At 44.1% G+C, this 16449-nt stretch overlaps 1 protein-coding gene across 1 annotated transcript in view; it reads right to left on the bottom strand.

Moving 5' to 3' along the window:
• LOC147712900 (glutathione S-transferase Mu 1-like) overlaps window positions 1–16449 on the bottom strand; it is a 123606-nt gene that overhangs the window by 56279 nt on the left and 50878 nt on the right. The window contains exons 3-6 of the mRNA XM_086923577.1: window positions 16053–16117; window positions 5006–5087; window positions 445–545; window positions 134–229 (exon numbers count right to left, since the gene is read on the bottom strand). Of these exons, the coding sequence (XP_086779703.1) occupies window positions 134–229; window positions 445–545; window positions 5006–5087; window positions 16053–16117 (344 nt within the window). The remainder of the gene's footprint in view (window positions 1–133; window positions 230–444; window positions 546–5005; window positions 5088–16052; window positions 16118–16449) is intronic.

Genomic DNA, 16449 nt, shown 5'->3' with positions numbered 1-16449 from the left:
TGTATACAGCAGATGGCAGAGAGCAGGCAGATTGATCATACACTCCACAAAGTCTCCGGGTTCAACCAGACGCTAGGGAGTACTCTAAGCCCCCCCCTCCTCACTCACTGAAACATCTACAGTCAGAAAATACCTTTTCTCCCGCAAACCACTTCCGTCCTCCAAGGAACTTGGAAAACCGCTTCAGTCTCTCAGGGAGTTTCTCCAGATATGGGCCTTTTAGACTCTCCTGCATAAAAAAGCATGGTGGTCAGAAATTTTTAATTTGGCAAGAGGCACTCCAAACAGGCATTGTATTAGCACATGCCTTTCCAAGGCAGAGACTTGCATTACATGAATCACCACACACAGTTAGTCCACCACCAGTACACCATTAGATGAACCCTCCTTCCCACTCCCTTATGCACAAGACACAAGTAATGTCAATGCAAAAAATAAACTTACAAAGTTTGGATTATATGCAATAGTGCCAATTTCCATGCGGAAGTCCATGACTTGGCTCACTAGAATATCCACTCTGATTATTTCGGCCTCACTTTCACCACCTAAAACAAAACACACAAACAAAATGTTGTGAAGTGACATGTTTACGCTGTACACTGATTTCGGCAGCCATTTTGCAACAGTTCCAGCAAAACTAATATAAAGTGAGAGTTTGCTAACAAGTGGACAAATGATGCGTACAATGCAGCTTGGAGGACCTCTATTGGCTCAGGAGCCCCAGACAGTGCAGCTTTCATAGGTCAACCTGAACCAGTAGCGTAGCTAGCGTGTCATGGGCCCTAATGCAAGGAAGAACATGGGCCCTCATGTTGGCATGATTAAATGATTTAAAAAAAAAAACAGCAACAATCTTGGTTCAGTGGACCCTTCAGTCCTCTGGGCCCCGGTGACACAACACCCGACTGGAACCCAGTCTATTTTCTGTCCGGTACACTAGTGAGGCGAACATTCACGGCAAGGATAAATTTGGGGGGATATGCATCCAACTCTGGGTAAGTGATTTGAACAGAGTGTACCTAGAGAGCTGCCTCTTACACCTTCACCCAGACAGCATGTGATCGGACCTCACAACTCAGTTCCCCGCCTCAATGCGTCATGAGTTTCTTGTACAACTGGGTTCTGGTCTCATTTAACACAACCTCCTCACACATACTTTTTTGCCGGATAAAAAAAAAAAAGCTTGGATATCATGCAAACTAAAATGCAATCACCCCCTTTTGTTTACCTCCATGTGCAGAGTCAAGAGAGGAGTTTGTCAGACAACTCAAGGCGAGCTGTTGTATCAACAGAAACCACTTCAGCCTCAGAAAGGGCATCTTTACATCCAGACCAGCAGCCTCAAGCACACGAATCTAATATTAGGACACAGAACAAGTCCCTTTGTTAAATGGTGTTTTCTAACGCTTCTATTTCCTGATTCCAAACAGGGGCCAAACATCTCAATGCGGTAAGTAAAGGCGGTAACTCCATCTTTAAATATGCAAAATCTTTGCCTGAATTGTACCTATTTAATGTTGGTGTTAGTCTGGTTTATGTATGGGCCAGTATCTACCTCCCCTCAATTATATGGTCTGCAGTTCTTCTGTTCTCTGTGTTGATGCAGTCTGAAGAGCACTCCACCAATTTCCCCATGAGTCACAGCTCCCACTCGACCATTTACCATTTAACTCCGTGCTTTTAAACTTACAGATGTATACGTTACAGCACAGATGGCACCCTGCAATCACCAAACCTACAGCAAAAGGGGTCTGAAAGAATTAAAAGCAGAGCACAAGAGCGGGTGGAGAAACGTGTACCACAGACTAAATATGCAACAGAATTAGCAATACTACAAGCTAAAGTGAGGTTGACATGAGATAGGGAGCACTCGGGAAACCCTCAGCAAATGCAATGGCTAATAAACTTTGAATCAAGGCATCACAGTCAGAAGTTCTCTTCGGTAAAGTCTGGTCAGTTAGATGTTCAATGTCCTTGCCAAAAGTAGTAAATGACTTCTCTACTGTTCTCCATTAAGTAGAATGTACCATGACATCATAGAATGCCTGGGTGTCTCTCTGGCTCAGTGTCAGTTGGTCAGCTCAGGCTGAGCTGCTTGGAGCTTGCTCCTGGTGCGGCTACATCTGTACTTCCTATCTCCTCCTACTCATCTATCCTAGAAGAGAGCTACAATAAAGGATTATCTAACTATACAGCTGGACTGTGTATCTTCCTTTACTACAACTTGGCGTCTGGACAGCCTGCAACCTGGGCGTTTGTGGTTCCATCACCCAAGACTCTGCTGTCACATGGAAAATCCCTGAGGAATCCAGCAACATGCTTCAACCTGTGTCCTGGCCGAATCAGCAAGTCTTGTGAACAAAGTGTCTACCAGAGTGATCTGCCTTCTGTGTGGAAAGAGACCTTCCAACAGCCTCTGCCTACTCGGCCGGTCTCTGCCCTGTGTGTGGAAACGGGCGTTTACTTGAGAGGCATCCTGTATGGACTCGGCGCACTGGCCTGCACCTTGGAGGAAGTCTTTGTGTCTTGTGAGAGGAGTGACATGTGCTCGAGTTTCTGGTAGGCACGGCATGGCAGTTTCTTTGGCCTATTTACAGCGACATGGATTTAATTGGGGAACAGTCTCTCTGGTGAGTTTTTGCTTTTTTGGCGATTTGCAGCAGCGGAACTCGCTGCTGTCTGCGCATGGGTCCTGTGCTTCACTGGCTGGGTGTTGTGCTGCATGGCAACTCCAGAGTGTTGGCTCATCAGAGAGTCGGAAGTTCTTGGCAGCGCGTGGATGCAGGGTGGCTTCAGCATGGGTCTGCTGTGTGTCACTGTGCTTTGCTAAGATCGTTTACTCACCATCCTGTATGCCGATGACAGTTGGCTGACGGTTGGCCAGCAGCGATCTTCTCTTTTTCCCTGCTACCATCCAATTGATGACGTGTTTAGAATGCATCTGGGAGTTAGCAAAGTCCTTCTCACATTCTAATCCTTCGCTCCTGTGTCTCCTGTGATGCCTTTCTCTGGAGAGACGTCAAGCTTCGCTCTCACGCTTCTTACGCTGCTATGGTCGACGTGGCGGCCATTTTGACTCAGTTCAGTTACCATGAAAACAGCTTCCAACAGCTTCCAGTCCCAGTTAGCGTACAGCATTGCTTCTACCATTATGTACACGTCTCTGTGTAGGCTGGTCATGAAAAAAAAGCCCGTCCTGATGTTAACAGCTCCGTTTCTTCGGCGATCAAAGGGATTTGGCCTGCATTTCAGTGCTTCATTTTCTTCAAGATGAAGACAATTTGGGCAATGTATCAGTTGAAGAGGGAGTGGAACACCGGAACTCTTGACTTTTCTTCAGATATTGCATTCAATAGACGGCCTGATACTTTGCTTGTGTGGCAAGATTCAGCGTTGACTGCGGACAGCTGTGTCCAAACCCCAGGTGAGAGACCGCTCACCGGTGCTCAAATATTGTATTTATTTCTTTTGAAGTGCTTAGATTTGTTTTGGTTGCATTATCTTTGTGGTGGTTTCTGGTGTGATTACCCTATTGTGTGTATTTAAGGTCATTATGGAAAGTGTTTTGAGAGCGGTTGGGACTGGAGTGTTTCCTAGGGCAACATCTTTTAACCCTACGGTGTACTCTTCGTTAGGGAGGTTGTGTGCTTGTGGGTAGTCAATGCCCATTTCTGTTTCCTAGGGTGATGTTGAACCTTATGGTCTTGGTTCCAGTGTAAATTTCCTGTGGTGTACCCTACTTTGGGGAGGTGGTAGTGTTTGTGGGTAGCCAATGTGCATATTAGTTCCCAGTATAAATTTCCTGTGGTGTACCCTACTTTGGGGAGGTGGTAGTGTTTTTGGGTAGTCCATGCCCCATTTCAGTTCCCAGGGTGATTATCCTGCGGTGTACCCTTTTTAGGGGAGATGGTGTGTTTGTGGGTAGTCAATGTCCCATTTCTGTTCCCAGGGTGTCCATCCTGATGTGTACCCTATTTACGGGAGGTTGTGTGTTTGTGGGTAGGGTTAATACTCTGTGCTGTTCCCAATATTTGGTGGTTCAGTTTCTCAGGGTCAGCATCCTGGGTATACCCTATTTAGGGGAGGTTCTATTCTTTTACAGGGTTAATACCCTGCGTTGTTCCTTATTTTTGGTGGAGATTGTTTAGACACCTTTTCATTTTGACACTATGCTCCTGTCGAAGTTTACCTGCTTGGAACTCGTGGCCAAAGGTTTCATATTGGTAGGACTTTGAGTGAGGAGTTTTATCGTATTTTCAGTGTCAGTATGTCTTGACCAGAGAAACTTTTGGTTTCTTTTCAGAGCGTTTTTCTTTAGAATTTTTACTATGGGGCTTACACTCTTCTGGTTGTCTAGAGTGAATTGTACCCCTGTTGTATCTCTCCCAAAGGTCTGTGTCTACGCTCATCTTTGTTTGCCAGGGTGCTTACCCTGTGGTGTACCCATATATGGGGAGGTTGTGAGCGTGACCACCTTTCTTTACTGCATTGGTCTTTATTCATTTAAACCATGCTATTTCCCTAAGGGAGGGGGGTGAGGCATGTAGTAATACAATTTAGCATCGTATTGTATTGTATTTCTGCTCATGCTAATGATACCGCATGTCGTACATTATTAAATTTCTGTATCTCATTCTGTACTTTCATGCAAATGTTATATTGGAGGTATCTTGCCTATCTTTCTCTCTATTCTGTTGTCTTTCCTCAAGGAAAGAGGATGTGTAGTAAATTACTTCTCTACTGTTCTCCATCAAGGAGAATGTACCATGACATCATAGAATGCGTGGGTGTCTCTCTGGCTGACAGTGTCAGTTGGTCAACTTAGGGTGAGCTGCTTGCTCCTGGTGGAGCTACATCTGTATTTCCTATCTCCTCCTACTCATCTATCCTAGAAGAGAGCTACAATAAAGGATTATATAACTGTACAGCTGGCTTGTGTATCTTCCTTTACTACACCAAACAAGGTGCATTACTGGGATCTTGCACAAACTGCTCTGCTACTTACACATATTGTGTTTGCGTCCGATGTACCGAAGGATGGCGTTGCTCTGAGTGACTTTGACATCCCCATCGATCAAGTATGGAAGCTGAAAATGAACATGAAGCGTCAGGTACACACAGGAATCCAGATATCCAGCAAGAGTAGTTTATTGAAGCAACAGGAGCATCATTAGTACAGATGTAAAAAGGCCCAGAGATTCCTCCAACTGCTCTGAACATTCAAACATAAAAGAACATTCCAATACAGAACACAGTAAGTGATCCATTTATAACATGGCTTCTTTTCAGAATACATAGAATGTTAGATTAACCAATACCTACATAGTTTATATAAACTGTCCATTGAATGAAACAATTCCATATAGCTACACAGATAACACAGGAACAAAGAATACAAAGTATTTGAAGTTTGGTGTTTAAAATGGTGTTTAAGCCTCAGAGTAGCATAGGCTTTTTAGGTCGAACCTACGTCGAACCTATGACAGCACGCATGCGCTGCATAGGAAATCGACCTCTTGGAATAACTTCAGCAGAAATTCGTGCGTGTGGTGCTTACACACTATTGGCATTGCATCTGGCTTCAGCACGCAATTGGCCAAAAGAGTGTGGAAGTCCCAGATTTTAGAAATGTTCACTTCCCGAGCGTTTTGCTCTCAGGAGCCAGAAGCGGCGCGCAGGGCCAACTGTTTTGGGTCATGTTTTGATGGCAGCTGCATACTTTACAGCGCGGGCGCCCCACTCCAGGTCTTGTTTTTTTGTCCAATTGTATAGTGAACCCCTCCCGCTCCCCCCTCCACCGCTTCCCTCGAGCCCCCTTCATTATATCCAAGTCTCTGGCCGTCGTACAATGAAGCGAGGTGGCGGAGCAGCAAGCTTCCTTGTCTAACCCCATTATAGGGTTTCACATCCAGGAGCCCGGGCCTCGAAGGAGCACAGCCCCCACCCACTCTCAAAACCCGCCATCTGCTTCCAGGAGGTATTTTGTTACGCAAGCATAGGTACCTGCTCGGGGCCTCTGAAGATCACAAGGAGTGACATCACCAATAAGTATCTGCACGCTTAATTCCACCTTTGAGTTGGTCATCTGCTGACACAGGGACATTACGGCCCTGGCCTTTCGTATAGCACCCTTGAAAAAAATAGAAATGTTCTAAGCAGCTACATGGGGACATAGCTACCAAAAGTACGCCAGGTGCAGTGGCACCGTGGCCTACTGAACTTGGATAATTGCTGTATTTTGCTCTCCACCCAATGATAAGGAGGCCAATTCCCCATGTTTACACAAGCACCCATGACACCTTGGCTGCCCGTTGTGCGCTAACATGCAACCCATTTCAACCACCTTTCCTTCACCAAACTCACAAGGCTGAAAGGCTGAGTAGAACTCGACGCGAATAGGTTACAGAAAGACCACTGCAGCAGGCGCTCAGCCCACAGGGCAACCATGCCGCAACAGTGTCAATGGAGCCTGCTGCTGGGTTCTCCTGTTTACTTCACAGGGCGTCAGCGAACTGGGCTGCTGCAGTTAGGGGCGTGTTATGAACTGGTAACGCCCTGCTCCGAAATCAGGGATTTGTAATTAATTTAATGTCACTGGCCAATGACTGATTTACTCAGTCGCTGCAACAGCAGAACTCACACTAGTTATTCCCTTTTGAGTCCTAATGCGCTTTACACCAATTGCGACACATTTATTATCCTGAAGTCTGCACTTTAAAAAGTGATGGGGAAGCGACTAAAAATTGGCATTTGACTTCTGAGGTGCGGCACGGATCTCTGCAGCACACGCTATGACCCACTGATTTATTGCAGCTGATTGCAGCTTCCCTTTCCATCTTAAACTCCACCCCCTCTCCCCCACCCATGCCTTTAACGGTATCAGGTCCCCAGCTACCTTGGGATGGGCAGGCAAAAAAAACACATGAACACAACACATTAACCTTTCGCCCCACTACTCCTGGGCTAATGGCAACCCTTTATTGGCTGCTGAGTATTTACTATAAATGGCAAAACGGTGGCATCTTATTTACAGCCCTTAAAAACTGCAGAAATTAGGGAGGAAGCGCTATATAAAAAAAATGTAATTATGTTGAACTCTGACCAGGCCTCAGTGAGAAGAACACACTAAAAGGACTTTTAGAACAGCAGACCTTCCCCGCTGCTCATATACCGGTCTCCGGACAACGGTGCCTCACAATTTCCGGAGACCGAAATCCCATCCACCCCTGAAGTCATGTTGCCAGTTTCCAAAACGCGTAGAATCCCTTTAAACACCCCAAACAGACCGAGACCTTTCCAATCACAGCGGGTGAACTCTGGGTTGATTGTATGCCAGCCCTCAAATTCCTGAAACTTTATAAACTCAGAAACTGGACTCCTCCAAGGAAGAGCGCTGCTGGGTGTTAAAAAACAGACCTGGTGTCAAAAGTGAAATTGCATCCAATGTATGGCGACACTAAAGGAAACACTGGTGAGCAGGGATTGTGCGCTCTGCCGTTTACATACTGTAAACGAGCACAGACAACACAATAAACGAGCACAGACAACACAATTGGGCCGACGGACAGCAAGGTGTGGACAGACGTGTATCGGATGCACCACAATAATTGATGCAAAAACACAAGACCTACGAAGGGGCACAGACACACGTACACAAGTGGGCCAGGGTCAGACTAATTTGCATATAGCCAAGTTCTGAGCTGGGATGGTGCAGTGAGCTAAAAAACGGTGATGGATCAAGCCCTGATCTTTGGACTGGGTAAGAGTGGTCTGCTTAATTCAGACACTCTGTTCATCACCACCCCCTTTTCTGAATCATGACTTCTGTGCCAAGCAGGGCAGCTCTGCTATGGAGTATATAAAAATAGATTTACGTTTGAATTGTGGGCTATACAAATCATAACCCCTCTGCAGTGGTGTCATGCAAAACGATGGTCTACCTGCCGAGTGTGGCGAGTGCCCCCAAGACTCGTGTATCTTGAGATTTATTAGGCCTTCGGCTAAACTGTTTTAGTGACAGAAGGGTGTGCACCCCTCCTCTCCCCCGTACAAGTGTAATAGGCTCCTCTGTTACTCCACTGCGGTCTCCGTTCACCTTTTGGTCTTCCCAAACTCAATCCCTCACTATCCCACCTTTCTCGCCCACCTCTGTCTATCAGACCTGGTCTTCCCATAAATGTTTCCTGAGGCAAGGATGTATTCTTGAATCGGACTGCACGACCCAGTGTGTAGCAGTTGTATAGTTCTTCAATCCCTAATCGCACAGCACCCATGAGGACATGCTGCATGGCTAAACAATAAGGTTCCAAAGGCGAGACCTATTGGCTATGATTGAGAACAGAAGGAAAGTGCAGTATCTCACTATTGCAGATTCCCCAGATGAGCATTGTATGGTGTCATGGCACTGTGAGATGCAGGTCGCGAGGCTCCGATAGTTGACGGTTACCATCAGTTGAGGAGACGATTGTGAGCTGACAACACAGGACAATCTGTGAGATGATGTACTAAATCTGTACTAAATAAAACATTTAAGCCAAACACTGGTTCATGTGGTTACTACAAAAGTGTGGTGACAATTTAATTATGGAAAACACACCAAAGAGACAAGGGATTACTGTTTCTCTGACTCCCTTTTAACAGTCTAAACTCACACAACAGAGAAACTCTACATATAACAGTATAGTCTCATCCATACAGTATCTTATTCGTAGTGTGGAGAGCATGGGACTCACGTCTGAGCATACCCATCCCACTCGGGGTGACAAATGCAAAAACCACAGATGGACAGAATGCAGAACAATGTCATACATTCACCCCAGTACAGAGGGGTTTTTGCATTTGTCACCCCGAGTGGGATGGGTATGCTCAGACGTGAGTCCCATGCTCTCCACACCACTGGATTCAAGCAAACCGGGCTGAAGACGGCTGGAATGCCAGAAACCGGTCCTCGGAAGCTTGTTTCCGGTCCATGGAAGGCATGGCTTGGTAGTTCGGGCTGGACTGTTTCCATGAGGCACAGGGTCAGACTGATTTGCATATGGCCATGTCTGAACTGGGGTGGTGTGGAGTGCAAAAAAAATGATGGATTTAGGCCCCGATCTCTGTACTGAGGTGAATGTATGACATTGTTCTGCATTCTGTCCATCAACTGTGGTTTTTGCTCCTACTGACATGGCAACACCTGGCCATACTCCAGATAATCATGGATTTTTGTTTAATTGAGTCAGAAAGCATGTTTTGTAGAACTTCTTTTTCTGATATATTGTTTAGGGGCAAGGATGTGTCACAACAGCTGGAGCTGATGACTGTAGAGCTGGGAAACCAGGTTCAATTCTTGATGTCTGCTCAACATCCTGTGATTCTGGGTAAATCACTTAATCTCCCTGTACTTACAAAAAATGAATGTGTGCTTGTGTAATTTAAAAGATGCTCCTGTAAAGTGCTCCAATACCTTTAGGTCATGTTCGCCCTATATGAAAGTACAAAAAATATATTGCAAAATGTTGTGAGCACTCCTGTTTCCAGGCACTGCTCAAGACTGAAGTGGAGCACAACCTAAGGATGGCAGAAGCAAGAATACATCCACACATTGTCTCTGTGGAGAAAAACAAGCACTCCCACACCTGTGTTTTGGGAGTGTTTTTGCTAATCTATCCTAAATTTTGTGTTTTATGTGAAAAATAAAGCACCAATGTAATTTTTTGTGCTAATTTGTTTCTTGGAGACTTTTCATTTTAACTTTAGAATAAGCACATGCAATACAAAAACTTCAGTTTGCTAAACACCCTTACTTTATTTAATATTATTTGCCCTATACAACCTGGGCTCTGCAGGAGGGAATGGCCCTCAATGGTGCAGAGTACCAGCTTCCAGAACTTTTTTGTGAGGTGTAGTGGCGGCGGGGGTCTCGATGTGTGAAATAAGGTTAGATGGGGGAGAGGGGGGGGGGGGGGACTCGGCCAACTAAAGTTTGAAGACCTCTGCCTTAAGGTCATACAGTCTGAATCTGTGCATTTCTCTTTTGTAATGGATCTATTAATTTCATTGGTGTAGCCCCCACAGATGTGAGTACATTTACATACATTTTTACGCTACAGTTCTTGTTCATACAAAACCAACTATTATCCAACGAGTTTAAATGCATCGTAAGAGATGGGCGTAATGCCTTGCGCAAACGTGAGCTTTGCTTCCATACGCACACAACAGCGATTTGGCATCTGAAAATATATAACTGTCTCTGCGATTTTCACAACCACACACCCTTACGGGTTATTTCACAGAGTGAATTATTGCCTTGGCTTTTAATCCAGGATTTACTGTGACATTCTGGAAATATACACACCTGAAGGCCAACATCTGGGACTAGCAGACCAGGAAGTCTTCAGCTAATACAGCTTCCAATAGTGCGATGACGCCCACAGAGAAATGTTGAAAGCACAGTGATGTGTAGATAAGATTTTCCGGGGTGATTTTGATCAGCCATTGTTTTTAAATGTAAAGAAAGTAATTTTGATGCACAGTAGTAAGCTAGTATGTTATAGTGCTGTATCTATTTTTTTTATTGCATTGGAAAAATTGTGAAGTAAGGTAGAAAATAAAAAATACTTACATTTTTTTGGTGTTGCTTATTTTTTTATTATTTCCTGCCAAACAGTATGTAGAGAGGTGTGGCGCCACGGCCAGGGCAACTGACGCTGGAATCTGGGGATCACGGTTCGATCCCCGGTGCCAGCGGCAGATTAGCCCAGCACCATGTGACTATGGGCAATAGCTTGCTTAATCTTCCCGACGGCCCCCAGCGCCTGGAGACCCTTACGGGTGATTGTTCGCGCTTTACAAATGTGGATTATTATTATTATGTGTATAAAAACAATGCAGGTGGTTAATCCACTACCACCACCACCTTCCCTAGATACACCAGGTGAAACCCCTATTTAATGACATCAGTGGTTTAATGCTTTTGAAACATTTAGCAGCAATTGGTGCAAAAAAGATTTAGGGTAGAAAGAAAAAAAAGTCTTTTACTCCACCCTCTTAGTTTTGAAGGTAGAGCAACATCCACACATCTTCCAGACAGATAAAGAGCTGGATGAATATCGGGATACCACCCAAAAATGAGCAAATAGGTGTGAAGTACAACAAAGTCTCTTTGCATTACGCCATTAATTTTTCATAAGAGTCGAGAAGGTAGGGGGAAGTCATTGATACCTACATGACTGCCTGAAAGAAATTAATTGCAGAGTGATTTCCAAAATTGTATTGACCAATTAGTGCGTGATCAATTCATCAGCCACTGTTTTGATAGAGCCATTTGACAGAACTTGCTATCGCTAGGATATTCCTCTCTAGAAGAGAGTATAAGAATAGTCAAGAGTATTGAAACAGCACATAAATGCATAAAAGAATTGGATTCAAAAGGGGTCCAGTCAGTAAAACCTGTACGTTTAACTACTGATACCAGAAAAAGGAAAAAAGATTTTTCCCAGTTAAGCTTTAAAATGTACAGATATATGCTTTAGGTGTGGCACACCTTGCCGCAATAAAAGTGGAAGATCACGTTGGGGTTAAAATTTAGTATTTAGGTCAAGCGGGAAGCTTGTACATTTTTCAACAGTATGCCAAAGACAAAATAAAACTGAAACAAAATTGGGGTATGTTAAAGATAACAGTGATAGCGACGTAAAAGACATGAATTCGGACATGAAAGACATGGTTTTGGTTGTAGATGATAAAAGGTAAGAAAAGGAAAGCCTTAGGATTGTGTTGATCCTTCTGTGATTATACTAGTGGGGGACAAAGAACTAAGTCTTCTAGTTGATTCTGGAGCATGTACTACAGTTATCATGGTTTGTTTGATATGATGCTGGTCCCTGGTCCTAAAGAACAGTTTCATCTATAAGAGATTCAAGTTCTGTTGAACTCTTGAACAATTACCCCAAGGTGTTTTCAGGAGACATGGGAAGAATTAAAGTTTTAGGCGTAGAATAAAGGTTAAGGATGGTGCAGTAACAATCAAGCACAAGATGTGAAATGTTCCTTTTAGTAGGAGGGAAGACTTAGAAAGCGAGCTCAAAGTGCTATGTGAGAGGGATAATCGAACCTATAGAAACCTGTAATCTGGCTTTCTCCATTGGTAGTAGCACGGAAAAAGAATAACGAACTGAGTATGTGTAGATGTTCTCTGTCTCAACAAGGAACCAAGGAAATCTGGATAGATTTTCATCCACTTCAATACCACAGAAATGTTTGCTATGGTTGCAGGGGTAAAGTTTTTTTTACAAAACAAGATTTGGCAGCTGCGTACCACCAAGTAGCTTTTGCCTCCCCATCAGAAACGTTTCAATACTATTGTATGCCGTTTGGCCTAGCCTCCGCTGCATCAGTGTTTCGTCACCTAATGGTTAATCTCCTTAGAAGTGCTAAGAATGCAGCTTTCTTCCAAGAGGAAGTTCTTTTTTATACCCAGACAGAAAGACCCATGATGATATTTTGAAAAAGGTATTATCCATTTTTTCAGGGTCCGGGGGTAGTTTAATAGGTAATAAAGGAGATGCATCTAATTGGAACACTACTCCCCTCAATGCCAAACTGTCCACCAAGTGGTTACAATTTCAGTTTAAAGTTGTACAGGTCTCTGGTGGAAGAACATCGGAGCAGATTTTCTCTCACGATTTAAAAATTTAAACTAAGAAGAGACAAAACAGTAAGAACTTCTGTTTTTTGTGATGAAGATGTAGATCATTGCATAATTAGGGCAGCTGAGATTAAACATGTGTGCCGTTTCAACAGAAGTGTGGAAAGATGCTGCTGAACAAACTAGTGTTTTAAAGTGTGTAACCAAATTCATTGTTGGGGGATGGGCAAAACAATGGAATGTGGATGTGATCATACAACCTTACGTCAAAAGATGTGATGAATGGTCAGTAGAAAGTGGTTTAGTAATGAGATCAGAAAAAAGCAGTCCTTCCTGAACGGGTAAGAAGTATTCTGTTATCTACAGAGCATGAAGGGTATCTGGGGGACAGAGTACGTGAATATTTTTGGTGGCCACAGATGGATAGAGACATTGATAGCATGGTACATAATTATGTAATTTGTTCAAGTTACAAGCTATTACGACCATCTACCTACCACCCTCTTCCCTCTTCCCCCTCCCCCCTCCCCCCGGTGACTCCCATGCAGTTACCTTCAAAACCCTGGGAAAAGTTTGGGATTGATCTCATGAGACTTTCATTCTTTGTCTCACTCACGGTTTGCTTTAGTGCTTGTTAACTATTACACCAGATGGCCAGAAGTGAAGTTAATTGATGAACCATATTCCATAGCAGATTTAGAAATTTTTAAAGGGGTTCTCATGCATCAGGGGTTTCCTGAGACAATGGTTTCTGATAATGGAGTCAAATTTGTTTCAACTTAAGTGGGAACATTTTTCAAAGAGAGTGGCATAAATCATCTCAAGAGTTCGCTTTACCATTCCCAAACCAACGGCATGGTTGAGCGCCTGAACAGAGTTTTAGATGAATGTATACAGTGGGCTATTGTACAGAAGTGTGTGATACCAGTAGCTGCTCTGGTTTTATAGAATACCACCAACTTTCACTACTGGGCTTCACCATTCGAACTATTGAGGGGGTAGAAAACCGTCAACCGAGTTCAAGCCAGCTTGGAATGTCCAAATGGCTTAAACGGAAATCATCTTTGTCTTAGTTAGATATGGTTGTAAGGAACAAAGTTGATGGTGCACAAGTTAATTTCTGCTTATTATATTAAAAAAAACTTTTAGCGTAACAAATGGCAATATCAACTCAGTTTGAGGATATATAGGTTAGGTTTCTTATTTTTATCCCAGTGTAAATTGCTGTACATTTATATATGTTTAGAATGAGATTCTCTACGAAGATTAATGAGGAATGCAAGTTTACAAATATGATATTCTCCATAGGCACAGTTCATCTTACTTTTCCACAAGCACTACGTTATGGTGTACATTATGAATTTTATTTTCCTATTGTGTTTTGTTTATTCTTTTGTGTAAGGAAAAGAGAAGTGTAGCATCTTGTTTGCGCAGCTATTTTGTGAGTGAGCATTTTATGGTGTCATGGCTCGTAGAGGATCTGTGTGACAAGTCGCGAGGCTCCAATAGCTGAAGGTTAGTGGCAGTCGAGGAGATGGTCATGAGCTCTCTGTGGGATGATGTACATGAGTATTGAATATACAAATTTAAGCCAGTAACTACCTCATTGTGGTTACTACATAAACACGTGCTATCAAGAAATGTGTTTGTAAGGGGGAAAAAAAAAAACACATCCGCACTAGATGTGGCTGGGTGCCCTGGTACCAGTTACAGGGGCTGAATTGGAGTAATCTTTGCAAGGGCAACAGAGGGGGAAGATAGGAAAGAGCAGACCCTGTGTACATGCCCAGCGCACTTCACCCAGAACCTGATGTCGGAATTCTTTAGAAGTCATCAAACAAGAGGGAGGGTGATCTGTTGATCAAACGGGCACCAATTACCACCTCGAGAAGGGGTGGAAGGTCCAGTATCAGCGTGTGCCCGTGTACAGAACACGTAAACAACAACCGGGAGGTGCTGAACTGTTCCTGATAAGTGGAGACTGGCTGTACCAAAGGTGTATATTAACACCCTTGGGCATCCATTAAGTTGGACATGTTTGCCTCACACACCCCGAGGGATGTCATGCTTCATCATCGGCTGCTCCTCGTCGGGGAGGCGGTGCAATCCCCGACGGGCTCACCTCAAAGAGGGGCTCTTTGGCGGAGATCTTTTTGTCCAGCTGCCTGTTGGTGAAGTGCAGGTATGTGGGCCAGGGCAATCAGTATCCTGAACTAGAAAAGTGTAGTTTAAAAAGGAGTAGCAGGTCTCGGAAACAACTTTATTCTGGAGGTCCTACTACCACCATTAAAAGGTGTAAATAGCTTGTTGGGTCACGAGGAGTTACGTGGCGTGCCCCAAAGCAAGACTAGTGTGAAGGTCGGTCAACATGTTTCTCGCTTGGGGATTTCCCGCGATTCGTCAGGACCTAGTGAAATTATGTGTGAACAGTTTAAAAAGGAAACATGCTAGTGTCATGAATCACAATTGGTTTACCTCAGGGGAATCCTATGCCTAAAGGTCTTGGATTACTGGCCACCTGAGTTGTCGGCGGGTCGGTACAACAGGGATTTGCCTATAGATCAGGCTCAAGTTACCCGTGTCCGTGCAGAGTCACCTACCCATCACCGCCGAGCATGACATCCCTCGGGGTGTGTGAGGCAAACATGTCCAACTTAATGGATGCCCAAGGGTGTTAATATACACCTTTGGAACAGCCAGTCTCCACTTATCAGGAACAGTTCAGCACCTCCCGGTTGTTGTTTAGGAATTCTTTAGAAGCCATAGACAAGAGAGCACAAGAGCAGTGCAGTTAGTTATTCTCCAAGCCCAAGCACTGAATGTGAGCAATGTCTGAAATCGATGACTTTACGCAATAGGTAAAGCAGGGGTGACAGTCACAAAACAGCCCACCACAGGAGAAAAACGTCAGGCAAGAAGTAGATTGTGTAAAGTGCTGTTCCTTCTTGCGTTTCATCTTAACTACCACATCCAGGCTAAAAATAAGGGGGTTCACAAAAGACTGGTTATAATACCTTGTAGTGTGCCAATCCAAACATTCTGCCAATCTCACCCCAGGTTTACCCATATCAAAGGAAATGCGTCCTCTGCATGGGGGGAGGAAAAATGTATACAGGTACAGAGCGTATTAATGCAATAGTGCCTACACACAGCAATGCCAGAGCCACTCAGCCAAGCCCACTTATGATATTTCAGTACTTGCACAATGTTTCATATCCCTTACAAGGTCACCAAAGCGCTTTTTATGTAGGAACGTGAGCAAGACTTACTGACTGATGCAACTCGGTTAACCCGGTAATTTTCTGTAGTTTGAAGTGGACATGGGAGGTGTGAAGCATCGTAAGAAACATTATACCATCCGATGTTTACCCTTCCGCAGGCCCGTCCCTATCCAGCAAAACCCTGAGAAACAACTTACGTTCGGGAAGTCCAGCCCCAGGGCTTCCTTGTCCTTCAACCACTGGCTTTTGTCATAATCTGGAGCTGAAAGACAAAAGAACACTTCTTAAAATGATCTATGCACAATAAGGCCAGCACTGCAGCCTCTCTATATACACCCATCATCAAAGAGCTCCAATTCCTAACAGCTTTCGTCCATCATATCTCCTTGTAAGACGTTACTCAATAAAGGAGGGAACCATCCCAAGCTAACACGGAACCCTCGCTCCATCTACTACAAAAGGCCGAATAAAGGCCATACATATAAAGGGCTGCGCTTAAAGAAGAGGGGCCCCTTTTGAACCCAACGGGAATACAGCAGTTACACAGTGGAAAGGACAAATCCCTTTGGGTAGATTTCATTACAGATTATGCAT

The sequence above is a fragment of the Lissotriton vulgaris genome, chromosome 5, assembly GCF_964263255.1.
Source record: "Lissotriton vulgaris chromosome 5, aLisVul1.2, whole genome shotgun sequence".
Lineage (NCBI taxonomy): Eukaryota > Metazoa > Chordata > Amphibia > Caudata > Salamandridae > Lissotriton > Lissotriton vulgaris.
Note: the sequence above shows the minus strand (reverse complement) of the source record. Positions and strands in the feature narration are given on the sequence as shown.